General features: G+C 40.2%; 1 protein-coding gene across 5 annotated transcripts in view; it reads left to right on the forward strand.

Annotated features, from left to right (window-relative positions):
- The window catches only part of MSRA (methionine sulfoxide reductase A), a 437,171-nt gene that overhangs the window by 160,537 nt on the left and 249,865 nt on the right, over nt 1-26,769 (forward strand). For all 5 annotated transcript variants that reach the window (XM_044225040.1, XM_044225042.1, XM_044225043.1 and 2 more), the window contains one exon: nt 11,811-11,879. In XM_044225040.1, coding sequence (XP_044080975.1) covers nt 11,811-11,879 — 69 coding nt within the window. The remainder of the gene's footprint in view (nt 1-11,810; nt 11,880-26,769) is intronic.

Consider the following 26,769-nt stretch of genomic DNA (forward strand, 5'->3'; position numbering starts at 1 on the left):
GCTGTCATTTTATTCAGCATTGTCAGTCATTAGGGAGTTCATCTAGAAATCACCCCATCACTTGACAACCCAAGGTCTGCTTGGGCATATATTCAAGGAAGGTAACTAAATAGACTTTGCACTGCTACCTCTAAATATCTACCCCTTTCTTAAGTCAGATGAGCAAAGGCATGTTGTAAGAACCATCCCTATCTCCACTTAACTCCCCCGAAATAAGATGTTCAGTTTTGCACCACTCTTTCATGGGAGGCAACTATTACAAAAGTCATAAAATGCCTTTTGGTGTCATTTGTAGAACTGCAGTTGAAGATTGTGTCTGCTGTGTTTCTTAATATTAATATGTACTGGGTCATCCAGTTTCCCATAATCAGCTGTGTGACCAAGCCTGCTCTCTAAGAATGACAGATCCTTAAGTGAAATTTTCGGAGTAGATGAGTTACCTGTGCTGTTTCTCTAATAAGAGCTGGATTTTTAAAAACTTCACTGACTTATTGAAAATCAGTTGAAGCCTTCATAGTAAAAACTTCATTTATCTTTTTTGTGGGAAATACAAAATGTTTCAACCACTTTTAAAATTAGGAAGGGTGAGCGTAATCACTATTCAGTAAATCTAAAATAGATTTAAAAATACTCTTGTCTTCTATTGTGGGGGAAATTATAAGGCAAGGAGAAATAGGGTGAGAGGCAGGAGGGACAGAGAAATGATTAAAACATGTGTCAAATTCCAGAAAGTCAAAATGTCCTATTGGTCTTTCTCCTTCCCTCCCTTCCTCTCTCCTTCCCTCAGTTTCTTCTTCCCTTTCTCTCCTTCTCTTGCCTCTAAAAAAATGTAGGTAAATCTGGAAACACTTTTTTTTTTTTTTTTAGGTAAATAATGTTTACATTTCATCCAAAATTTGAAATGATGGATCCTCTTCAAGTCTTTTCCCCCTTAAAAAGAGTACAGCTAACATTGCTTTGGAGAATGCTGATCAGTTTTAGGGAGGAAATGGAATGTTATCTCTATCTTGAGACCTTTTAGGATGCTGTAAACTACTGAGAATTTTAAAGCTTGTTGCAAACAGTTCTGCTGGGATTCAGGTGAGATGGTCTTTGGCATTTGTCCCAGGCCTAAAAAATATGTAAGCATATGATCCATACTCAGGGGCTGCTTGCCTGCCACTGGCTACCTTGTATCTCAGTGTAGCCCTCTGCCCTGGGAAAAGGCCCTTGGGTTGCAGGGGTAATCACTGGGTAGCAAAGACTGGACACATTTAAAATACTTCTTTAGATCTATTTTTGAAAATGTATTACATCATATGGACTGAAGTTCAAAAAGTAAAGACAGAATGATGAAAAAAAAATCGCAGCACTTCATACACATTACCCTGCTTGCCGATTTCTTCCCCCTAATTAATGATGCATGTTGTAGATCCATGTCTATATCTATAGAGTTGTCTCGTTCTTTATAATGGGTGCATATTATTCCACTGCATAGATTATTTTATGCAAAAGGTTGGTGCCAATCTTTTTACAAACAATCCTGAAACAACATTGTACATGAGCACAATGTATTATAGAAGCTAATCTCTAATGAGTCTTGTTAATGTTCACTGTTAATGTTTTGTCTCTTTAACAATATTTTATTCCCTGTAGAATCTTTTGTCTCCTTCTCCTTACCCCCAACAACAGATAATAATTTAAAAGTGGAAGGTTTATTGATTTTAATGGAAGCTAAATTGACATTTATGTTTCCATCTCTAACTTTTCCTCCTTCTTCTTAAAGTCCCATATTTAGTTATATCTCCTTCATTTTTAATGTGAGAAGAGAGTTGAGACAAGTTTCCTGTAAGGTTTATAACAACATATTCCATTTTTAACTAGGAGCTTCCATTTAGATATAAAGTTATAATTCCTTTTGGTTAAAGGACAGCAGAAAGTGAGCAAATAGATCTGACCTTACCCTATAACAGGCCCCTTTACAGTGCTGATGGGAAAGTTTGGTGTTGGTCTGGAACAGATTGCAAGGGGAGGTCTGGCCTGTCAAGCTCAGCTGAGCAGAGGGCTGGATCATTTATCACTGTCAGAGGGGATGGGGGCAGAGGAAAGGGGGAGGGACTGGACTGTTCCTGCCCATTGGCTGACTGACAGCGGATGGTGCCTCATGCTTCCTCCAGGCAGACTATGTGCCATGGAGGGGCAAGGTGCTTCCTGCTGAAGGCTGCTGACATTTTCACAAGGAGGAAGAAAGAAGGCCTGATGCATGCTGTGGCTGCCGTATTGTCATTTGGTGTACAGAACCACTGGTGGAATTAGGGGCATCCAGTTAGGTTCCAAAGTGATACTCGCACTCTAGCATGGGTTCAGAAAATGCCTCTGTTGACTCATGCCTTAATTACATTCATAGGACTTAGATACTCTGCACAACATTGATCATTTTCATGTGGCAGAATTGACCTTGACAAATACTGGGGAAATGGTAGATAATTTTGCTTCGTCTATGAGCGACACCAGCTAGGGAAGCCAGGGTCCACTCCAAGTCCTTGAAGGCCTCAGTTTTTAAAATAATACTAAAAAGTATGATTTCTGTGTGCCCTTTTATAGTTATGTTTTTAACACCCACCTTAAAATTCCAAAATGTGTTTTAGGATCAATAGGAAGCATGCACTTTAGAAGAAAAGAAAATCATTGTGGCTTACATTCACATTGTTTGATACAATGGCTTTTAACACTTGTATTCACAGAGATGTCACATTCATCAGGATGACATATAGATTTCAATCCTTAAGCTAACCTTATTTTAAATAGAAATTGTCTTCTCAACATTATCTAATTTTGGTAACCACTAGGAACTGGGTGTGTTAAGAGGGGGCGGGGAGATTTTTAATAGAAGTGTGGTGGAAATTTTCCATCAATGCCTAAGTTAGACACGGTTTTTAAATGTAACTAATAACAGCATTACAGAGTCAAAATGGCATGAACAACGATGGCATGCTTTATTGGGATCATGTAGCGTGGGAACTCATGCTAGTCTGATAATAGTAGGGTAACAGGATGCATCAAGAGCTGTAGGCAGTGCTGCTACCATGGAAACTTTGTGAGGTAAACCTGATCAGTGACCCTAAGACATGGGCTAGTTGGTGGTCTGTGAAGGAGGTAGAGAAGGCAGACATTGTCTTACTATTTTTATGTCGCTGTCAATAAACCCAGTGCCTGGCACATCATGAGTGTTTAGCAGTTGTTTTCTGCATGGTGATGTTATTGGGGCAGAATATGGATCCCTGTGTGTTGACCCAAGTCCCTCTGTCAAACCTCATTCCCCCTTCCCTCACATGCCTACCTATGAGTTCATTAGCTGACGAGCTCTATCCAGGTGAAGGACAATGTTCAAGATGGCCCTCGTTGGAGAGGATCTCCCAGGCCTGTGATACAGCTGATTTGAGTCAGTCTAGAAGGCCCAGGAAAGTTCCAGTGCTCATCACTTAGGGGGCATTGTCTCACTGAGCAAGCCAGAAAGTTCAGGATACTTCAAACTGAAAAGGAAAGGGCCCTTTGATGGGGCCTTATATTAATCAGGAAATAATTTGCTCATTGGTTATTTTCATTTAAGAGAGTTTTTAGGCTTTCTGTTCTCGCTTGTCCTACTCAAGGAAGACATTTGGATTTTTATAATTTGAAAATAGACCTGGTTGGATCTAGATTTCTTCTGTATCAAGTTTGCCTTTTAGTTTTTTCTATGTTTTGTAGTTTACTGATTATCAAAGAAATATTTCCTCAAGAGAAATTTGGAAGTAAATAAAAGCATAAAGATGGAAGAAAAACCAGCCACAATTCAGCATATAGAGGCAGCAACATTTACCTTTGTACCCTGTTTCCTTGTGGTCATTTTTCTGTGCTTTTGTTTTTAATTGAGTAGGATCCTTTATTTTTTTTTTTTAATCTTGCTTTTTCCTCCCTCTTAACTCTATTTTATTCCTAATTCCTGATGCCATAAAAAAAAAACCTATTTATGATCATACTTTTAAAACTACTAGGTAATATTTCACCTTGGGACTGTGCCATAATTTATTATCTTCCTTTTGTTGGGTCATTTAGGTTGCTTATAGTTTCTCACTATTATAAACTATTATATTGTAAGCATCTTTGGAAACCTTTGGCTTAGATAAGTATACTTAGAATTACCAGGTCAAGGACCTAAAAGCCTTTGATGCTCCTGATGCATATTGCCAGACTGCTTTCCACATAGATTGTATTCTGTTCTATTGTATGGAATTCTCACTTCCACGAGTAGTGTATGAGAAGGCCCATCTCCCTACTCCTTCATGAGTACCTACCACTGATGTGTAAGTTTTGCCACTTTCATGAATTAGATATGGTATCTCATGTAATTGAGCATCTATGCATGTGTTTATTCATTCTTTTTACATGTGATGCCTGTTCTTTCTCTCTGGCAGTGGGATAGCTGTCTTGTACAGAGTTGTGGAAGCCTGCTTGGGGTGCATGATGCTGGTTTCTGGGGCCCCTGGCTTGCCTCTTACCCTCTAGTCGTGGGTGCCACTGTGTTCACTTTCCTTCCCTCTCCAGGGTGATCCTGTGGCCTCTGCCAACATAGGAACCTAGTAAGATCATTATAGGCCAGTTTTTCTGAGGATCAGAACAGAGCTTGTGTCTGAGGATATGTGCATGTGGTGTGTCTGTTCTGGGTACGCTGAGCAGACCTCAGAAAACACAGCAGGCACATCATGAGAAATAAAAATATCCCTTGCTTGCGTAATGCCTTACTCTTCTTAAAACATATTCCTATCCTCACTGCCTCACTCTCTCAACTGGAAATCTTCCCTTGGGTTCTCTCACAAGTTTGTTGGTTAAATGGAGATTCTTAGTGTAGGATCTGTGATTTATCTTTGTTCCCACAACACCTAGTATCTGGCCCGCACCAGACACTCAAGATGTAATTGCCAGTGGGTATGAGCCAAAGACCCCCTGCCCCCCGCCGAGTATTTAGGTTATGCTTCATCAAGATGTGTTATGGTGTAGGCCAGGGTTCAGAAACAGGTTGGACGGTACCTTGTTCTCTTGTTCTGCCCCATTCTGCTCTGACATTGTGAAGTAGGGGCTTCTGCCCAAGGGATGTTGGGAGGTGCAGGGGCTGCCTGAGCTGGGGCTTTGTTGGCTCCTTTACTGGCCAAGAGATGCAGCTTAGGATTACTGCACATGGAGCAAAGGGAAAAGGGGGAATGGTGTGGGTGGATGGGATTTAACAGAAGGGACAGTGGTCAGGGCATGAGGATAAAATCTTGAAAGATACATGAATTTTTTTCTTAGAGCTACAATCTTAAATTTTTCCAACTGATTTCTTCTGGGGTGTGTGTGTGTGTGTGTGTGTGTGTGTATGTGTATGTGTGTGTAGCTTGTCTTTTGTTTTTAGGGCAGCTCCCACTAATATGCAGTTGTTGGTTACCACATGAGGAAGACAGAGCTGGCCTTCGTTTTCCTCCTTGAGCTTTGAGAGGAAAGCTCCCCTCTTTGCCCACACCAGTTGGGGACATTTGTCTCATTTCCACCATTGCCATTACTGGGGACTCCTTGCTAGTCTCTCCTGGCCACAAATCCCATCTGCCTCTAGCACACACTGACCAGTCAGTAAGAACTGGGGCTTCTTTGGATGCAGGATAGGTGGAGAGCAGAGGTTGGGCCTCAGGCCGAGCAGGGTCTGCCCACTGCCATGTAACTTCCCAGTATTCCCCTCCTCACATACAGAGTACACTGTTGGGGGCAAAACCCACTCTAGGTTGACTTTCACTTTAAGGTATCAGAGAAAAAAAATTGCAGCGAATTATGTAAAGGACCACAGTGTATAGGAACAATAGAGAGCCACAGTGCTCTGGGCATAGGTGACCAGAAGCATTATTACTTCTCTTTCCCTAGTGCACCTGTCTCATATATTAGGGACTGGGCGACAGGTGTATCCTCAGGACTCTGCCTCCTCTTTCTTTACAAATCCATACTCACCGTCATCAAGTCATCCTGAAAATGCTATGGAGGGCACCTTGGCAGAACCAGGGCCCAAAATGCTCGGTCATTGTGATGCAGGGCCCCTTTGCTGGAGACAGAAGAGGCTGATCTGAAGCCAGGGCATAGGGGCCAAATATGAACCCTGCTTAGTTCCAGTCTAGCTCATACCTCAAGATCCCAGAAATTTGCGACCTGGAGAAAGAGCCACAAAGAAACAGACAATGAGGGAATGTGAGACCATATTTTGTTTGGGGGCTTGACAGATTTTTGACAGATTTTATTACCATATGAATGGAATAAAGGTACTTTTACTCCAGCCCCAAACTGCAGCTAATCACCACCAGTAAGTTTTATAGCAGCATGAATGATTGATAGTAACACTTGAGAAGTATGTGTTGGGTTTTTGCTGGGTTAAAAGCGTGGCTAGGAGGAGCTTGCACTGTTAACTGACCTGTAGCTCTGAGGCTTTAATCTCACACAAGGCTGTTCCAGTCCTGGGATGATGGTTCTGGGTCTTAGTGGCTGAGCAAGGATCCCAGGTTAGGCACAACTCAGTTCCTGGAGCCTCGAGTTTGGTAGTGTTACCACAGTCACCCAGACTGGAGGAGATTAGCCCTGCAAGAGAATAGTGAAAGTCTGGGGCCCATCCTTCAGTCCCTTATTTCCCTATCTCATTCCCCCCACCCCCCAAAGATATGTGTTTTAGTTCTCTCTTTCTGAACACAGGACACGGAGCAGATTACTTGTTGGTTTATGTCTGAATTTGTATTATTGCAGGTATATTATTGAATAGTTTCATTGCCTTATTTTCATAAGCTTGAAGTGCATTAGATATTCCCACAACAAAAGGAAAAAAAAGTGTCTGTATAATCTTCTAAAGCTTTTAAACATGTCCCCCAAATCCCCTTCAGCATCTCTCTGATAGTTGACTTTGACCCAATTTTGCTCTAATTAACCTTGCTGCTCCACAAGCACTGGGCTTTCAAGATAAATGAAAATCTATTCCTTGTCCTCATATACCCTTGACTGAGGACACGTCATGGCCATCAGCAGAGGTTATCCTTCTGGAGCATGTAGCTTTGGAACGTGCCCCCTGTGGATTGGGGGAAGGAACAGCTACCTGTCCGGCCAGATTGGAGACATCCACCCTGCTGTGGTGAGCAACAGATGTCCCTGTCAGTGACCTCTCCCATCTCCATTTCATGCTCTGTTGGTAATCAATAGTTAGTACCCAATCAATGAACAACTTTTCTGTTTAATCAGTTTGATTGTTTCTGGGGTGACATGTGCCACCAATTTTGAAAAGAAATTATAGATGCTCATTAAGTTCCCAAATGAGCCCATCCCTTCCCCCCAAATCTTAATGACCTACCTAATGTGTTTAAAGGATCTCGGGTTCTTTGGCTCCCAAATACTTGCCTCAGCAGAATTTCAGTAGGAAAGTGCCCTTGGAAGCTAAGCCTTGGTTTCTAGGAGTAGAACTGCCATCGCTTGGTTTTTAAGAACTCACCATTCTTGCAACATGGAATGGAAAGTAGTACTTAGATTTCCCCCTATTCTTTGATCCCTAAAGCCATACGTGGAGATTGGGAGATTTTCAAAGGATCTTTTTTTTTTTTTTTTTTTTTTAATTGGAATTTTTCTGTAGAAACAAGAAGGAAAGTGTCTTCTTTTTTGGTCCATTTTTCTCTTTTATTCACTTAGACCAGGAATGACAAAACAATTTCATCACATGTGCACGTATATCTAAATAATAAGAGACTCTGTGAGATGCCAGGTTGAGAAAAGATTTTGTGGTCCCATTTGGGGACGGAGAGAGTCTGCCATGGTTGATGAGTGGTGTCTGCCATGAGTATGGAGGTGGAGGAGAGGTCTATCATGGGTCATGCACTTGTCATTCCTCACTCAAATCTTGTGAAAAATAAAGTCATACAGAGGTGATAATGCTAATGTAACAGTTAAGAGTTGTTTGCTATGTCCCAGACACTGTTTTAAGTGCTTTACATATATTAACTAATTTAATTTTCAAAGCAGCCCACAAGTTGGTACCAATGAAGAAACTCGTACAAATGAAGAAACTCGAAGTGAAATGCCTAAGCCATGTTCCTTACAGCTAGGAGGTGGGAGAGCAGAGATTCAAAGTCAAGGCAGACTAGCTCTAGGGCCCTTGTCCTTAGTTGCTGACACTTTGCTATCTCTTCTTGGCTAATGCTGTGTCTTTGTTACCCAGGAGCTGACTCTGCTGCAGTTCAGAAGAAAATGCAAAATCAGGTTTATAGACTTGTTATCTTTGGGTCTTGGTCTCTAGAATAAAAGACAAAGCAGGGTCTAGGAAAACCTTAGCATTGAGGAGAGAGTTGCATATGAACTTCCTCCTTCACTCTCCAATTCACTTTCCTCCTCCACTGGCTCTGCCACCTTCTAAGACGGGAGGTGAATTGGATGGGAAGAGGGGGAAGACATTTGTGCAGTGAAACAGAGAGGAGTTCCTTGGTCTCTGGGCTACCTGGCTGGGGAAACTACTTTTGAGTGGCCATTTTCAATGGATTGTTTTTATGTCAGGGACATTTGTACATAAAAACAAAGAGATGTCCTTAGAGTATCAAATAACATATCTTGTGTAATGGCTGAAGAGAGACTTATCAGTATTGTTTATGTCTTCTGTCAGTAACTTAACAACTACTTATTGAACTCCTATGCATTGTCCTCCATTGGGCAAGGATTATCAAAGTGGTAACCCAAAGGAGTTATGAGACCTGCCCTCCCTGTGCTTATAGTCTGTTTGTCCAGGTAATGGCTAAGTGTAAGATGTAGCTCTGGTGAGTGCTGTAGAAGGTCATTGGTCCCAAGAAATCAATGGTAGTAGAGAATGAGGATTGAGGTGTTCAGACCTCATGGGTCCTTGAAGGCCACATTAGAGTTTTGACTTTAGCCTAAGAACAATGGGATGCCATAGAAGGTGGGGAAGGAAATTGGGGAGTGTGTGTCATACAATGAGGTTGTTTTTCTTTTAGAAAGGTAATGCAAATTAGAGAGGGGACATAGATGACCTAGAGGTATTTATAGGAATCCAGGCAAGGAGACCACAATGATTTTGGTGGTGAGGGGAAGAAGTAGAGGGATTCTGGATGTCTGGAAGGTAAAACTGGCTAGATTTGGTGGTGGATTGATGTGGATAGCGAGAGCTCACAAACAGGCAAGGATGCCTTAGAAATTAGGATAACAGTCCTGTTCCTAGAGGTGGGGATTCTGGTAGAGGGCCATGTTTGGAATGGAAGGTCATCTTGTGTTGGTGGTTCTTTTGAGCTGTCTGAGAGGAGATGTCAAATAGGCTACACTTTTCATGGTAAATGTGTAGTGTTTTGGTTGGGCTATAAATAAGCCTTGATGGATTGTCCGGGGAAATCAAGTCCTGTGAGAAAAAATTTTTAAACCATAATTTCGTTGATTCTTAAAAATCTGAACAGATTTTCATTTAGAAAATAAGAATCTAACAATGATAAAGGAAATTAATAAAGGTAAGAATCTTGTATAATCTCCCTAGTTGTTTTAATTTTTGTATGTTTCTCTGCCAGAGAAATATTTCTCTTCCTATAAGCATTCATATTTTAATTAGTTGTCATTATAATCTACATCCAGTGTTATAATAGGATTGTTTCACTTACCATTATCCTAAATATTTTTTCACATATTTATATATCTTTCAAATGCTCTATTTAAAATATGTTACATAATATCACATGCTTTTGATAAATCATGAATTATAATTTTCTAAGCAATGTTAGTACTTTTGGATATTTATTTTATTTTCAAGTTTTATTATTATAAGTAATAAATATTCCTATTTGTATCATCTTTTTTTCACTCTTGTATTATTCTTTAGGTTGAATTCTTATGAGTGGGATTAGTGAATCAAAGAGCTTGACTGGATTTACAACTCTTGATATGCGTAAAGGCAAACATTTTCAGAACCACAGGCAGGGACTGTGAAGTAGTAACCTTAGAACAGAACTGTGACCTCCATGTCAGACCTCATCACATTTCTTTGGATTCAGCAACCAGTGGTTCTAACCATATTAATGAGTGCTTGACAAGGTCCCATGGCCACCTGGGACCTGGGCTGGTCTCTTCCCCTCCTCCAGGCTTTCTGTTCCTAGGCTAGTGCCACCATCACCAAATAACCAGTGAGAGCCCCTGAATTGATGGTATCCTGCAGAGGTTGTCTGAACTTGACTGAGCCTCATAAGCCTTCAGGTTCTAAAAGACTTGCAGGATACTGGAGAGGCTGCTTGGGATTCCTATGGGTTTGGATGGAGTTCCCAAGACTTTTCATGCCTTGGTCCATGCCTACCATTGTGTCATTCATGTCTGAACTTGACTGAGCCTCATAAGCCTTCAGGTTCTAAAAGACTTGTAGGGTACTGGAGAGGGATTCCTATGGGTTTGGATGGAGTTCTCAAGACTTTTCATGCCTTGGTCCATGCCTACCATTGTGTCATTCATGGCCACTGCTGCTCCATGTATCACCTCTGCTATGCCCAGACTAGACTCTGTTCTGGTCCCAGATGATGCCTCAGTCACATCCAGACTCCTGGCTCTCATTCAGGTTGCTTGCTCACTCTCTGCCTTCCCAAACCCTGCCTCTCCTTCAGGACGCTGCGATGGTTGCCCTTCCTCCAGGTTGCTGGATCTCACTCCCACCCAGCTTGCTATTCCTCTGCTGTGAACTCTTACAGTACCTTTAGTCCCCAATTCCAGAACTTGGCACATAATTGTAAGCTTTCTGGTAAACTTTGACATTTTTATGTTGTGAAGGTAATTTTAATTTCCACAGGGGCAGGAACCGTGTCCTACTCTCCACAGCCCCCTCAGTCAGGCTGTCCTGCTGAGCCCTTTGCCAGTGCTCCATAAACTGAATGGGACACAGGAAATCAAAATGTATGTGCTATATAAAGCAGCATCAAGGCTTTTTATCCATTCTTATGTATTTTCAACTTAAATGCCCATACTCAAGGATTGCTGAGGATATTATTCAAATACTTGTAGATGAATCATACTCAGCTGGGTTCTATCTGACTGAAGTTTGAGGGGTTATGAGAATAAGTTAATGCTGGAAAACCATAACCTGGTCACCTTCTATTTCTAAGTCCTTGCTATGCCCAGGGTGGGGAGGGTGTTGGTGGAGGAAACCAGCAACATACTCAACCATGAAGAGTAGTTGAGAAACACTGGCATATCCATTTGATCTGAAAGAAGGCAAGTGTCTGTGGCTCCTGCTAACAGTGGCTGTATTGTACTGAAATGATGCGTTCTATTATTCTGTTCTTTTAAAAAAAATTGGCCCCAATGTTACCCTGCTGTCCTCGTGGCTCACTTCAATGATTGGGTCAATGTTTTGATTATCAGGAGTCTTTAGAGGAAGTCTCCCCAGTTCACCTGGGGACCCCGAGTTTCCCTTCATCTTCAGGGGCTGGCCTGGTCCTGTGGGGCCTCTCTGCCCAGGGGTCAGGAGTTTTGGGGCTGGGCTATCTCTGCCGCCACCAGTCTTAGGGCTCTGCACAAGCTCGGGCCTTGGCACCCTCATTTGTAAAACCAGGCACTTGAACTAGACCATCTTGAGGCTCTTCAGTAACTGAGATTAAAAACAGAATAATTGAAACTCTCTTAAAAGGGTAAGCTTTGGTGACGTTTTTAACTAAAAACGAGAAATAGACTCTTTGACACATTTAATGACATGTGTTAGTATGTGTGTGGAACTTTACACTTAACTTGTATTTCTTTCTTTCCTTCTCTCCCTCTTTTTTTTTTTTTTCTAGCCAAACATCATGTCAATGGCAATAGAACAGTTGAACCTTTCCCAGAGGGAACACAGATGGCTGTATTTGGTAAGATATCAACTCTGAAAGAAAACCCAAATTGTGTGCAAAGACTAGTGCCAAATTTCTGAGTTTTAGCAAGTGTCCTCAGGGCTTCAAAATCTGGGCTCTTCTAGATATTTACAAGTCATTGGAGCCAAAAAAACTATCGAGTTCTTAGTATTTCTGGGATCAGAAAAGCTTATTCTATAGAATTTAATATGCTTTCTTTTCTCACTTTGCAAACCAAATATCAAACTGTGTATTTGCTATTTCTTACGTCCACACTGTGAATTAACCTGATAATTTACAGTTTGAGTTTTTCTTCTCTAGAAGGATTCCCCCCCCCCCGACATTGGTACGTAATTTTGTCAACGGCTGGGGTTCAAGAAGTTTCGAGTTGTTATTCCACAAAATCAATCTAATTGAATAATCTCTTTCTCTTCCATTATGAATTCAGCATATTCCTTAGAGAAAAATCAGTTAAAATGTCTTAAACAGAATAAAATCTAACCCCTGAGTATATATTTACAACATAAAATTATGTGGCTGAGCAGAACTTCTCTGTTAGATTCCAAACCTTTTGGTGACAAGGTCCTTTTTAATTCATAGCTCCTGACCTCCATATTTAATGTCACTTAAGCTTCCTTCAAAATGTCTCTACACCTGGCATTTTCTTTCCCTGCCTTCTTCCCTTTCTTTCTCCCTTCCCCTCCTCCTTCCCTTTTCTTCCTGACTTCCTCTTCCTTTAAACCCCCCTGTCCCCATTTCCCTGGAGCAATGCCCTGGTGCCCTTATCAATCTCTCAGGGGTTATTGCCTCTGTCCTGTGGATTTTCATTTTCTTGTATCTTCTGGATCCTTCCTTTCGGCCTTTATTTTTCATTTTTTAAAGATTTATTATTTATTTGAGAGAAAGAAAGAGTGTGTGAGAGAGAGAGAAAGCATGAGAAGAGGGAGGGTCAGAGGGAAAAGCAGACTCCCCCCTGAGCAGGGAGCCTGATGCTAGACTAGATCCTAGTACTCCAGGATCATGACCTGAGCCAAAGGCAGTTGCTTAACCAATTGAACCACCCAGGTACCCTCCCCTCAGCCTTTAGATAGGTTTTATGGTTGGCTCCATTCTAAAATCCTGAAGTTCCCTGACTTTATGCTGTCCTCTAGTTTCCTTTCTACCCTGATCTTGATGATGATCTCCTACAAAGGCTTTTGATGTAAATCTGCTTTAAGCATGGAGGTGTCTTTGAGGTGGAAATTAGCCTCAGGATGACCCATCTCTAAATTAGCCTATTCAGGAAAAGCATTAACTTATTCACAGAGATGGAACCAGAATTAGTAATCAATTATGATTAACAGTTGCAGAGTTATGAAACAGAGCTAATTCTGCCTGGGTGTTTGTAAATCTTGCTCTGTATGGGCTATCACCTTTTAAAATACACTGATCAGTAGTTAGGAATTATTATGCTCAGAAATGTAAATGGAGAATTTGATTTTTGTAGCAAAAAAGCGTAATGGACACTAAAAGTATGTACTAAATATTTGATTTGTTAACGTTTCCTCCGAGGACTCATGTTCGTTCAGATGATGCCATTTTACTGGAGTTGTGGGTTTAGGACTGCTCCCAGGGGACAGCAGATGTCACATCAGTCCTCAAAAGGTTACTTTGATGATTTTTTTTGTTTTTGTCTTTCAGATTTTTCACCCCCAGACATGTTAGAAACTCAGTTCCATGTCATGTTGGGAAATATAAAATGAGACTGACTTATCTTAGCAGGTTTCCCTTTGTTGTGCTGTTGGAGGAAAGCTTCCTTCCCAAAGGGCAGACCAAGCACCAGGCAGGCCAGAGAATGAGAAATATCAGTAAATAAAGCTCCTTGATGAGATGATAATTATTATTTGTCACGGCTTTGGTTTATATTGGCTTTCCTAAAAGTCCTAACTGATAGCCTTCATTCTTTGGCTTTGGGCAAGCATGGTTCCCCTCCTATAGAATGAGAGGGCTGACAGAGTGCTCTGAGACTCTTCCCTTTGCTTCTACATCTCATATATTTAAGACTGAAGGCTGATCTGGCAGCAGGCAGTCCCCTGGAAACCCACTGTGAATGGCCAAGGTGTGTGGCTTTTAAAAGAGGTGAATTGTGTATAATTTCTACAAGTGCAGAGTTACACAGATTGTAAAAATAGAGTATCTTTGGACAGCTAAGAATTTTTGCTTTATGAGAACTGGGGTTTGGCTCTTACACATGCTTAAATTAAGGCCTCTATTTGGGTTAAGTATGTGCAGGCATTTTTTTATTAATGTTTTAAAAGCTGTTCTCATTTTATATTACTTGTCCTCCTGGCCTGCAGTGGAGAGAGACAGCAGGAGGTTTTGGGGGTGGGCTTCTCTCATTCCAGGTTGTTTATAGCTTGACCGAAAAGGTTAAACCAAGTATATAGCGCTTGGCTCTTTGACGTATGTTGGACATCTAATCCTCTTGGCACCTTGCAAGGCTGGTAGGAACATGTAATTTTCTTCTCAGAGAGCTCCTGTGACTTACCAGCGCCACTCAGCCAGTGATATGGTGGAGGGAGAATTTAAGTCCAAGTCTAACTGACCCTGAAGCCCATGCTCTTTTTAGGATGTTCCCTGACACTTAGCCCTGGTTAGAAGAGTTGGAGGGACCACGGGGCAAGTCTGGTAGCTGCAGAAATGCCTTTCAGCTGGATCCATGCACAAAAGCATGCTATCCAGCCAAGTCAATTTAGCAAACTGATTTGTGAGTTTCTATGCATTCCCAGAGTGCTCTGAAGGACTCTTGAGATACAGCTTTGCTGGGAAAATACTATTGGAATGACATCTACTATGCCGTTTTTAGTAGCATTTGATTTTAGTAGCATGAATTAATGTACAGGAGATTGTTTTACATCTGCCGGACTGTGAGTTTGCCAAAGCACCAATGGCACTTTCTACTTGTGTCAACTCATTCTTCACCCATGTAAGTCTTAATATCTTATGATCAAATAGTATCACCAGTTTCAATTTTATTATCTATTGGTTAATCATTTGAATGTACAACAGAATCCTGTCTACGTAGGAACTTTTAAATTTTAATCCATTCTAAAGTGGTCATTGAACTGCCATTAAGCATTTAGACTGGATAATGTAAGGAAGTGGAGTGTGAGGACAGGGCACATTCCACTGTGAAAAACACACGAGTGCAGCATTCTGTCAATTGACCAAGGAATACATAGATAGTTTCTTCGTTTCTGGCGTATAATCTTCACAGATTATTTTTAAGCTAAGATGTTCATTTTTTCAGATTTTCTTTCATGGCCCATTTGTTAGTCGTTGTCTTGTTTTTGTGTGGCCATGGTTCTTAAGCTTCTTTGTTGCTCTTTCTGTCCTCTGCACTTTAGGACAATGATAATGAAGGTAATAGGCTCTGCTCACCCAGTGGGCTTCTCCTTGTCTGTGTATGATGCTCTCTTTCAAGTCAGTGGGAGCCCTTTTTCCACAAGCTGGAGAAGCAGAACCGAACATTTTGCAATTACTTAATGCCTTTGTTCCTGGTGGCTGAGAGTGCCCTATGGCTATCATCCCTTTAATTCTACAACATCCCTGTGAAGTGGGCATTATTGTGCTCTGTTAGAGACAGAGAAACTGAGGCACCCAAAGATGAAAAAAATCTGGTCAAGTGGATGGAATGCTTTCTCAGGCATGAGGACATCCATATTACATTTGCCCGCATGCTGTGCCTGACTTAGAAAGGTTCTCTCCAGCTCTCAACAACTTAATGAAAGTGACATCCCGTTGGCAGTGAGCCACTCCATCCACGCAGAGAGCACAGGCTCCAGCCTCTAATGGTGGTTGTTTTTAAGCCCAGAACAACTTTTCATTTTATTGAAAATACTCCATATTCAAGAAGATTTATTTCAAAATAAAATTTAAAAAATGACTAATTGAGGAAAATGCAGAGAAGTTGGGAATTGCAAAGATTTGTGAATTTGGGAAGATTTTTAGTACAATTAAAAAAAAATGAAATACAGTTCTTAGGAACACGTGGGTGGCTCAATAAGTTGAGCATCTGCCCTCAGCTCAGGTCATGATCCCAGGGTCCTGGGATCGAGTTCCATATCTGGCTCCCTGGGAGCCTGCCTCTCTCTCTGCCAGCTGTTCTCCCTGCTTGTGCTGTCTTTCTGACAAATAAATAAATAAAATCTTCAAATAAAATACAGTGAACATAGATATATTAAATGAAGTAAACAAATGAAAAAAATTAGTGTGATAGACTAGACTTACATTATATATCATACAGTACCAACACCAGTAGTTCTACTAACTTCCAGGATTTTCCTCAATAAATATTGTTATATTCTTTCTGAATGACTTGAAATTGAAAGTTAATTCAAATTTATAAAACCTGGCTCGTAGCTCTTCAGTAAGAGATGGAGAATTGATCTGATTATGCCCTTGCAGTTTTCATATTGTACTACTAGTGTCCAGTGACATAGGGTGATGAGCAGTTAGTCACTAGAGGTATTTAAATGATAGAGTGGTCATTCCTAACCAATTGAGAAATGGGATTAAATAGCCTTTTAGAGCCTTTCTTCTTAGTTAATGAGCATTTGCCTTATTTCAGAATTAAACCTTTTGGAAAAAATTATTTCTAACAAGAAAGCCTTTGATCCTATCATTTAGAAATCCACACCAAGGCTGTTTGTTACAAGGTAAGATTCTGCAGTGAGGAATCTTAGTGTACAGGAATTGATACCAGTGACAGCAGCAGAAGGATCTCTGTGAATTCTTAGAGTGGGTTTTTAGGCTCCCAATAGCCTGACAGCAATGGCTCTGTGATCTCAAACCCTTGCAAAACATGTTTTCTTTGTCAGGTGTTCTTAGGGCTTCTCAAATGAGAGGGAGCGAAAGGCAATCCAAGACATCATGAAAATGTGCTGATGACCTTGTTACAAATCTCTGTTTATAGCCAGGGTGCCAAGAATTTACTAGACTGTTTCTTAAATAGGTGTATGGAAGGGCTGATTCCAGATCGGGGCTTGGGGCTGGCACAGGCCCACAGATGCACCACAGTCCAGGGGCCTCACCTTCAGTACCCCAAAGGAGAATGAGATCAGTGTCTATAAGATGAACCAATCATAAGACATTTTTTCCCTCTGACTTCAGTTGGAGGTGAATTTTTTGAAACAGCCACAGTTATTTTGTCTGCTAGCCAAGAAAACAGCATTGAAAGCAGCAGGCAATATGTCAGACTTCAAAGGAAAATATATTGGTGTCTCATTGGCTCGAATCCAACATTATGTTGGTAAATAATCAAATCCCGGTGTGGCATATTTCTCCCTGAACCTTGACTGAAAACCATTGAAGACCATTCTGTGAGCTGTGGAGTGGCAGTCACTCATTCTAGGAAAAAGGCCAGAAAGAATGACTTTGAAATGTGTTTATAATTAACTAAACAATCTAAATTCACAAGACTGTTAGAACAGCAGGCTGCTAACTGGTGCAAACTTCTTAAGTGATGAGGCACTTGGGGAAACAAAAATAGGCCTTCTTCCCATATACTCTGAAGAACCTTTAAGGGAAAGTAATTGGGCATTTAGGGACATGTTTTATGATATATGTTATTTTATATGTCTTTTTTTTGTGTGTAAAAGTCTCAATTTGTATTTTCTTTTTGCGCGTGGGGAGGTCAGATAATATAAGGGAGGGTGAAGGATTTAGCTGAAAATCCCATTTGGATTGTATTGCATTGCCTGGATTGATGCAGCCACCAGGTCTGATCCAGAGGAGCACAGGTGCGGAGTCCGAGAGGGTATCCTTGGGTGAGGAGGGTGATAGGGGCATATATTTAGAAACTATAAGCTGGAGTGTGGGTGGGGATTTCTGAGCTTAGAGAATGGAAGTGAACCCATTGTAGAAGAGTAAATCCAAATTCAATAATGTTCGATAATCACGTATCCACCAACCTCAACCATTTGGAATGCATGTAAGAACCAGAAAATAAGCCCCCTCCCCCTCCAAGCTGGTGAGTTGCTCCCCGGGGTGGGGGGCACCTGGTCTCCCTGGTTAGAGGGTGCTTGATCCAGGCCTCAGGTGATTAACTGCAACATCAATCAGTTCCATTTGATCTATAATCTCTCCTGCATAATACCTGATAAGTCCTGTGACTCAGGGATTTTGAAGGATAACCAATTGCATTAGTGGAAAACTAATCTAATGTTGGCCCAGTACTGGCCAGCTCTTGTTCAGCTTTCTATGAGACCTTTCTCATCATAGGTCTAAATGAGACTCATTGCTTCCTTCTGAATCAATACAGAGCTCTCCAAAAGTGCCATGAATTCTTTTTTGGCCTCAACTATTGAATTGATGAGCTGTGGCTAATTATTTCACTGTTACCAATAGTATACAGTGACCATCCAATCGAGCAACTTTTTTAAAGTTTTAAAAATGAAAATTTATATAATTTTATTTTACAAATATGGGAGTAATTTCTTAAAGCACTACAGAGAAAAAGTGCCCAGTAAGTTGTGCAAGAGAAACAATTACATATCTACTGCTTCTCTGTGAATTAGCTTTTTTAGAAGAAAAATGTAGATTTGGAGAATGACAAAAACTAGAGTTAATTATTATTCAGTCTAACTCAACTAGCATTTTTAAGAAAAATAATGAAACCCATAATGCAGGTAATATAAAGCAGAATAGTCTCTCTTACTCTACTCCTTCCAACCATTTCCCTTGGGCCTTGTTATAAAATAAAATAAAGGAAAATTAAAATGGATGCAAGACATGACAAAATACCATATATTAGAATTCAGTATTTACTGAGTTCAATATTTACTGAATATATTAGGCCAAAGAAAAATATGTGAAATGAAATATACAAATAGTGCACATCATAATAAAATATAACTTATCAAAGTTGGCCGCAAATTTGACTCTATATTTTCTAGCAGCATTGGGAAGATCAGTTAGTCTATGGTTGGTTTCAGTTTTTAAAACTTATGATAGAATATACATAATATAAAATTTGCCATTTTAACCATTTTTAAATGTATAGTTCAGTGGCATTAAGAATAGTCTCACTGTTGTGAAACCATCCCCACCACCCATCCCCTGGACTTTTTCATCTTTCCCAACTGAAATTCTGTATTCCTTAGACAATAATTCTCCGTTCTGTCTCCAGCTAGCCCCCAGCAATCCCTAGTCTACTTCCCATCTCTCTGAATTTCACTACTCTAGATAGCTCCAGTAAGTGGAATCATTCAATAATTACCCTTTGGTGATGAGCTTATTTCACCTGGCATAAAGTCTTCAAGGTTCATCCATATTGTGATGTGTGTTGCAATTTCCTTCCTTTTTTTAAAGTCCAAGTAATATTCCACCAAATATGTAGGCCACATTTTGTTTATCCATTCATCTATTGCAGGATACCTGGGTTGCTTCCACGTTTTGACTCTTGTGAATACTACTGCTATGAGAATGGGAGTATAAATATCTCTTCAAGACCCTACTTTCAGTTCCTTAAAGAATATACCTACAAGTGGAATTTCTGGATTACATGGTAATCTTATGTTTCATTTTTTTGAGGAACTGCAATCCCATTCTCTACAATGACGGAACCATTTTACATTCCCATTGACAAAGCGCAAGGATTCCAATTTCTTCACATCCCTGCCAGCCTGCGTTGTTTGTTAATAGGAACCCTCACGGGTGTGATACTGAAAATCTGTATGCTTGGGGGAATCTTAAAATCTCCTGATTCTAGAACCCAAAAGAAGTTTCTTTCAAGGATATGTAGAAGGAGGATACTGTAATGTAAGAGAGTTAGCAGTACTACTGAGAACCCTTTAGAAAGTGAGCAGCATGAGGCCATTTGTGAGCTGCTGCTTACACTGCTCTTCTGCTTGTGCTCCTGACATCCACCAGGGAATGTTTGGTCCACACACCCCCACAGGTGCCACAGGGTGTTTTTCTGGTGGGCTTTGGCTTAATGCATAAATTACTTGTATTGCATCTAAAATAATCCGTGATCAGGTTATCTTAAAAAGAATTTTCTCTCAATACTATTTCTTTCAGTGGATTTAAAAAAAAACATTTATTTTTTAGTTCTTTATTGGGAAAAATTTCAAGTATGTTAAAAATAAACTGATGTAGTGAAACCTCCCTTACTCAGCTTCAACAGTTATCAGTTAGGGCTGAGTGTGTTTTGTGTATATTCCTACTCGCTCTCTCCTCCATCTTAGGTATTTTAAAGCAAATCTCACGTATCATTTTATTTCATCCATGAATATTTTGATATGTATCTCTAAACGAGCAAATTTCTAGGGGTACTTGGGTGGCTCAGTCAGTTAAGTTTCGGACTCTTGATTTTGGCTCAGTTCATGATCTCAGAATAGTGGGATCAGGCCCCGAGTCAGGCTCTGCGTAGGGTGTGCAGCCTGCTTAAGGTTATCTCTCTCCATCTTCCCTTCCCTTCCACACCCTGCTGTGGTGCTTGCTCTAAATAAATAAATAAATAAATAAGCAGTTTTCTAGAAAACGTACCATAATGCCATTATCACAGCAATAAAAGTAGTTTTTAAAATAACATCAAATATCCCAAAAGTCCATATGTTTGAATCGATATCCAAATAGAGTTCATACGTTGTAATTGGTTGGTATAAATATTTAGTCTCTCTCTCTTTTTTAAAAGACTTTATTTATTTATTTGACAGACCAAGATCACAAGTAGGCAGAGAGACAGGCAGAGAGAGAGAAGGAAGCAGGCTCCAGGGAGCCTGATGAGGGGCTCGATCCCAGGACCCTGAGATCATGACCTGAGCCGAAGGCAGAGGCTTAACCCACCGAGCCACCCAGGCGCCCCTATTTAGTCTCTTAATTTGTAAGTTCATCCTTTTTTTTTTAATTCTGTAATTTATTTGTTCAAGAAATTAGATAATTTATTCTGCACATTTCCTTCAGCCTAGATTGAATGATCATGTTTGTCATTCCTCTATGCTTTCTATAAATTGGGACTTAGAATCCTGATCAGAATCTGTAGGTGGGGTGCATAAACCATTCAGGAGGCATTTAATAACTGGATAATTAAGTTACCAGCCTTAATGGTCATTGCCTAGATCTGTTATTCTATTAGAGGCTGCAGGATGGCACTCTTTTAATTCTAGCATTTCCTTTTATTTGTGAACTAGAAAATTTCTATAAGAAGAAACTTCCCTTTTATTAACTATTTGGTTACCTTGACATCCCGTTTGATTAAGAAAGAAGCATCATCTTCCCCCTTCCTCCCATCTGCCATTTTGCTCTGTGGGTCTGAGCATGGTTTAAATGTATCTTCATGAGTTAGAAGCATATATAAATATAGTTGCTTAAGTCAAAAATGATTTAACAAGTGATGGAAATCTCTTTAATTTGACTGAATGACCATTTTCACTTGGGCATTTAACCAAATTATTGAGATTTATAACCGTTTGGTTACACACTTGAAAATATAATCATGATAGACAGATTGCCTCAACAGATTTGGGTAAAACAAAGATGCAGGCCTATAGTCAGGTGGCAGAAGGTATGTCTCTGGCAAAGCTGGATCTGGAAATTGGCCATCTTCTCTGCTGTTCTCATCCCAGGTCTTGTGACCAGGGGATGGAGTGCCATGTGGGTCTCAATTCTGAACCTCAGCAACCCAGGATGAAAAAACCAGCTCCAGAGAGGGCCTGAGGACTGGGGCCCATCTTGCTTCTAGATGCAGAATGCTGTCAAAATATTGGAATGATGAGAATGGATAAGCAGCCAAGAAATGACAATGCCTCCCTAGGAATGCTGCCTGCTGTAAAGACTAACAGCTGGGCTGTCTCACCTGGAGCACTTTTTCATGCTTTGGCTTATATTGTGAATGCGTTCAAGGGTAGCAGGAGACATATTTATCAGAGTGCGTTTTCCACACTCTTGTGTCTTCCAGTTTTCACAGACAAAACAGGTAAAACTATCTGCAGTGTCATGGCCAAGTATTTTGGAAGCTATTTACTAACTCATTTTTCTTTTTTTAATCTCATTTTATTTTTTATTATTTAATATCATGGTTTTTTTTGGTAATTTGTCTCAAATTTTCCTTTTGGAATGATGCTATGTATAAAGTAAACAAAAGTAAAATAATTCCTGTGAGTGAAATTTCTTAGGTCTAGTACAACATACAGTTTATTTTTTTTAAGGCATTCAAAATCAAACAGTGCCAGATCTGTTTTTTCAGGAATTACTGGGATGTTTTCACTGAAAGCCTAAGAAGTGGGATTCAGTTGAAGCAACCTGTATGATCCACACTGAGAGCCATTTAGTTCTGCATACATTTGGCTAAAATAGTGTGAACAATGATGAAAACCCCTGTGAACTTTCCCTGAATTCTTGTGTATAGAGTGTCAGCAAAATCCCAGGTGTCCTTATATACCAGGAGCTATTATCTAGAAGAACTTTCATCTGCCTCTTGTGTCATTGGTGCCCCAGGATTTAAACAAAGGATTATAGTTGATCAAGACCAATTACATTGGGACCAATGGTGGTACTTGCCAGATGTTTTTCTTTCGGGTTTAGGTTCCACCATAAATACTTCCAAGTCTCAGCTGTGATTCCAAGGCTCATGCTAGTATGGATAATTAGTGATAGTTCATGGTAAAACTTACTGTGAACAAACTCAAAAAGATATTTTACAAATATACTTACTTTAAGATGATTGAAAATGGTCTCAGATGTGGCTTTCCAGAATCAAACAAACTTAGTAGGAATCATTGCTGTTTATTTTGTGGGAAAAAAATTGTATATTTTTAGCCACATCTCTGGACTCCCTAACATCCCCTACTGCAGCCTTTTGAATCTCAAATGTCTTTCTCTGTGATGGTCCTTTCCCCGTTTCTTAATTTCCATAATACTGTCACTTAATTCAAGATGAGAATGTGTCCATGTGGAAGCCTGGCATCCCTGTTGCTTCTAACCCTCACACATTCATTTTGTACTTGGGAGAAGTTCTTGTCACCCTCTTTTCCACCAGGCTTCCTTTGTCTTGCCATATGACCTTTGTCCAGGTGGCAGTGACATTTGCATGGAGAAGAGTGGTAGAATTTGTGTTCACCTCATACAAGGAGGAAGGATAGGATGACAGTGGGAGCTTAGAGTGAGAACTACCTGTAGATCAAGTGAGCTGTCAGTTATGCATAGCCACTGTTTCCTAGCATTCCTTTTGGCTGAATAGCTCTTGATTGGTAAGTATGTCCTTTGGCCAGGCCTCACCTTAATAGCTTTGTCATAGAAATGTGCACTAGCCTGACCATGAGATGGAGAAGGCCCCGTAGGCATGGATTTAGCATTGGCCTTGCCTTCCCACAAGTAAAAGTAAGAGCTGGATTCCCAAGAAGAGCATATGTGCTTTAACCCTGGTGCCAATACATAGGTCTTCAGTGACACATAGCAAACAGCTGGGCAGGTGTACTAGCTGATGACAAATAGTTTCCCAGGTGCTATGAAGGCCTTGCTAACTGGACTGACAATTTTGTCCCTGTGTTTTTTTCTTCCATGTAGAACACATTTATTCTACCCAGCCATGAAGTGGCTATAAAAATACTACCACCATTACCAACCAACTTACATATTTGGGTAGTGATTTTTAGAAAGTATGTGTGTATTATTTCACTTGTTCCTTGTAGTTAGCTCTGAGATGAGAAAGTTGAGGCCCAAAAAGATTGAATGACTTTCCCAGGGTCAGGGTACTAGTTGATGGTAGAACTAGGTCTAGCCCTCAGGTCATTTATTCACTTATTCATGAAGTTGTTTATTTATTACAACAGAAAGCAAACAAACAAACAAAAAAATACCTCCCCTTAAGAACGTATGTGCTAATAGGCTAGGACATAAAATAAGATAAATATGTCAAGTATATGGTACGGAATGTCAGATTGTGATAAGTGCTATTGATTCATATACAGCAAGGGAAGAGAATAGAAAATGCCAGATTGGGATTGGGGTGGGGACTTGCAATTTAAAATGATGATCAAGGAAGTCATCAATGAGGTAATATTTAAGCAGAGATCTAAAAGAAGTGAAGGAGGTTGTCATACAGAGATCCATGGAAAATCCATTCTAGGCAGAAGGAGTCAAGTACAAAGTCCCTGAGGCAGAAGTGTGCCTGCCACAAGGCCCATATGCTGGAGTGGAATAAGCAAGAGGGGGGTAGTAGTAGCTGAGGCCAGAGTTTAAAAGGGAGTTAAATCATGAAGGGCCTTGTGGTAACTGTGGGGACTTTCACTTTTATTTTGTAAGCTATGGGAAGCCTTTAGAGGATTTGGGGACACGAAGTGACAAAATATGACTCAGTTTTTAAAGCAATCACTCTGGCTGCTGTCTTAAAGATAGACTGTTTAGGATGGTGAGAAAAGAAGCAGGATACCACTGAGGAGGCTGTTGCCTCTCGGTCTAGTACTTTGGGCCAGAACACATCCTACCTTGAATTGATAACAATAATGAAAAGTTTTATACCTTTGTGTATCTTTCTTAAATGCTGTTATCTTCATAGTATTGTGAATTTTAGTGGCCCTTTTAAATGACACATTAGTTGAGAACAGATACAAATCCTTTGCAGAGAGTACAGTTGACCCTTGAACAACATGGATTTGAACTACATGGGTCCACTTATTTGTGGATTTTTTTTTCCCAGTAGGTTCCTTAGAAAGTTTTTTTGAGATTTGCAAAGATGTGAAAAAACCTACAGATGAACCATGCAGCCTGGAAATACTGAAAAAATTAAGAAAAAACGTATGTCAAGAATGCATAAAATATATGTAGATATGAGTCTGTTTTTATCATTTACTACTAAAAAATACAGATAAGTCTATTTTAAGAAGTTAAAATTTATCAAAACTTGCATGCAAAAATACTCACAAACCATATATGGTGCTATTTGCAGTTGAGAGAAATTTAAACAGATGTAAAGATGCAGTATTAAATCATAATTGCAAAAAATTGACTATAGTAATAGTGTACTACTATAATAATTTTGTAGCGACCTCCCGTTGCTAGTGTGGTGATCTCAAGTGTTGGGAGTATCCACTTAAAATGCCATGTGATGCTAATCATCTCTGCATGAACAGTTCATCTCTTTTTAAAATTGCATATCCCAGTTAAAAGTGATCTCTTATGGTTCTTGTTTTTTTTTTGTTTTGTTTTGTTTTTGTTTGTTTTTTGAAAGAGAGAGAAAGAGAGTGAGCTAGCAAGGGGAGGGGAAGATGGAGAGGGAGAGAGAATCCTCTGGGGCTCCATCTCATGACCCGGAGATCATGACCTGAGCTGAAATCACGAGTCAGACGCTTAACCAGCTGAGCCACCCAGGTGCCCTGATTCTTGAGTATTTTTCATTGTGTTTAGTGCAATACTGTTAACTTTGAATAGCACCCTGAGACTCCTACGAAGTGCCACTAGTGATGCTGGAAGTGCTTCCAAGAAGCCGAGAAAAGTCATAACATTACAAGAAGAAGTTGAATCGCTTCATGTGTCCCATAGATTGAGGTCTACAGCTGTAGTTGTCCACCAATTTCAAGATGAATGAATACAGCGTAAAGCCAGTTGTGAGAAAAGAAAAGGAAATCCATGAAGCCATCACTGCAGCTATGCCAGCAGGTGCAAAAACCTGCACTTTTTGCAAAATATCTTTTAAAGTCATATTGAAAATGCAGCTTTTATGTGGGTACAGGATTGCTATAAGAAAGGCCTACCTATAGAATCTAATATGATTCAAGTAAAAACAAAGTCATTATGTAAAAATTTAAAGCAAAAGGAAGGTGAAGGAGCTAAAGCTGGAGAAATTAATGCCAGTAAAGGATGCTTTGATATTTTTAGAAAGAGATTTGGCTTAAAAAATGTCAAGATAGGGGCGCCTAGGTGGCTCAGTGGGTTAAAGCCTCTGCTTTCAGCTCAGGTCATGATCCCAGGGTCCTGGGGTCGAGCTCCACATCGGGTTCTCTGCTCGGCAGGGAGCCTGCTTCCTCCTCTCTCTCTCTGCCTGCCTCTCTGACTACTTGTAACCTCTGTCTATCAAATAAATAAATTTTTTAAAAAAAAGTCAAGATAACAGGAGAAGCAGTTTCTGCTGACCAAGAGACAGCAGACCAGTTCCCAGATGCTGTTAAGAAAATCATTGAGGACCACATCTTCCTTATCCATTCGAATGGATAAGGAAGATGTGGTCCATATACACTATGGAGTATTATGCCTCCATCAAAAAGGATGAATACCCAACTTTTGTAGCAACATGGATGGGACTGGAAGAGATTATGATGAGTGAAACAAGTCAAGCAGAGAGAGTCAATTATCATATGGTTTCACTTATTTGTGGAGCATAACAAATAGCATGGAGGACAAGGGGTGTTAGAGAGGAGAAGGGAGTTGGGGTAAATTGGAAGAGGAGGTGAACCACGAGAGACTATGGACTCTGAAAAACAATCTGACGGGTTTGAAGTGGTTGCGGGGGTGGGAGGTTGGGGTACCAGGTGGTGGGTATTATAGAGGGCACGGATTGCATGGAGCACTGGGTGTGGTGAAAAAATAATGAATACTGTTTTTCTGAAAATAAATAAATTGAAGAAAGAAAAATAAAATAAAGAAAATCATTGAGGAGAAGGAATATCTGCTTGAACAGCTTCTTAATGCAGACAAAAGTGCCCTATCCTGGGGGAAGAAAAAGTCACAAAGGACATTTATTAGTTAGAAAAAAACAAAAACAAACAAACAAACAAACAAACCAAGTACCAGGATTTAAGGCAGGCAGGGATTCTACTGTTTTGTAGAAATACAGTCAGGTTTTATGACTAGGACTGCCCTTATCTATAAAGCTGCTAACCTCCAGGTCCTGAAGAGAAAGGTAAACACCATCTTTCAGTCTTTTGGGTGT

The sequence above is a fragment of the Neovison vison genome, chromosome 11 (genome assembly GCF_020171115.1).
Source record: "Neovison vison isolate M4711 chromosome 11, ASM_NN_V1, whole genome shotgun sequence".
Classification (NCBI taxonomy): Eukaryota; Metazoa; Chordata; class Mammalia; order Carnivora; family Mustelidae; genus Neogale; species Neogale vison.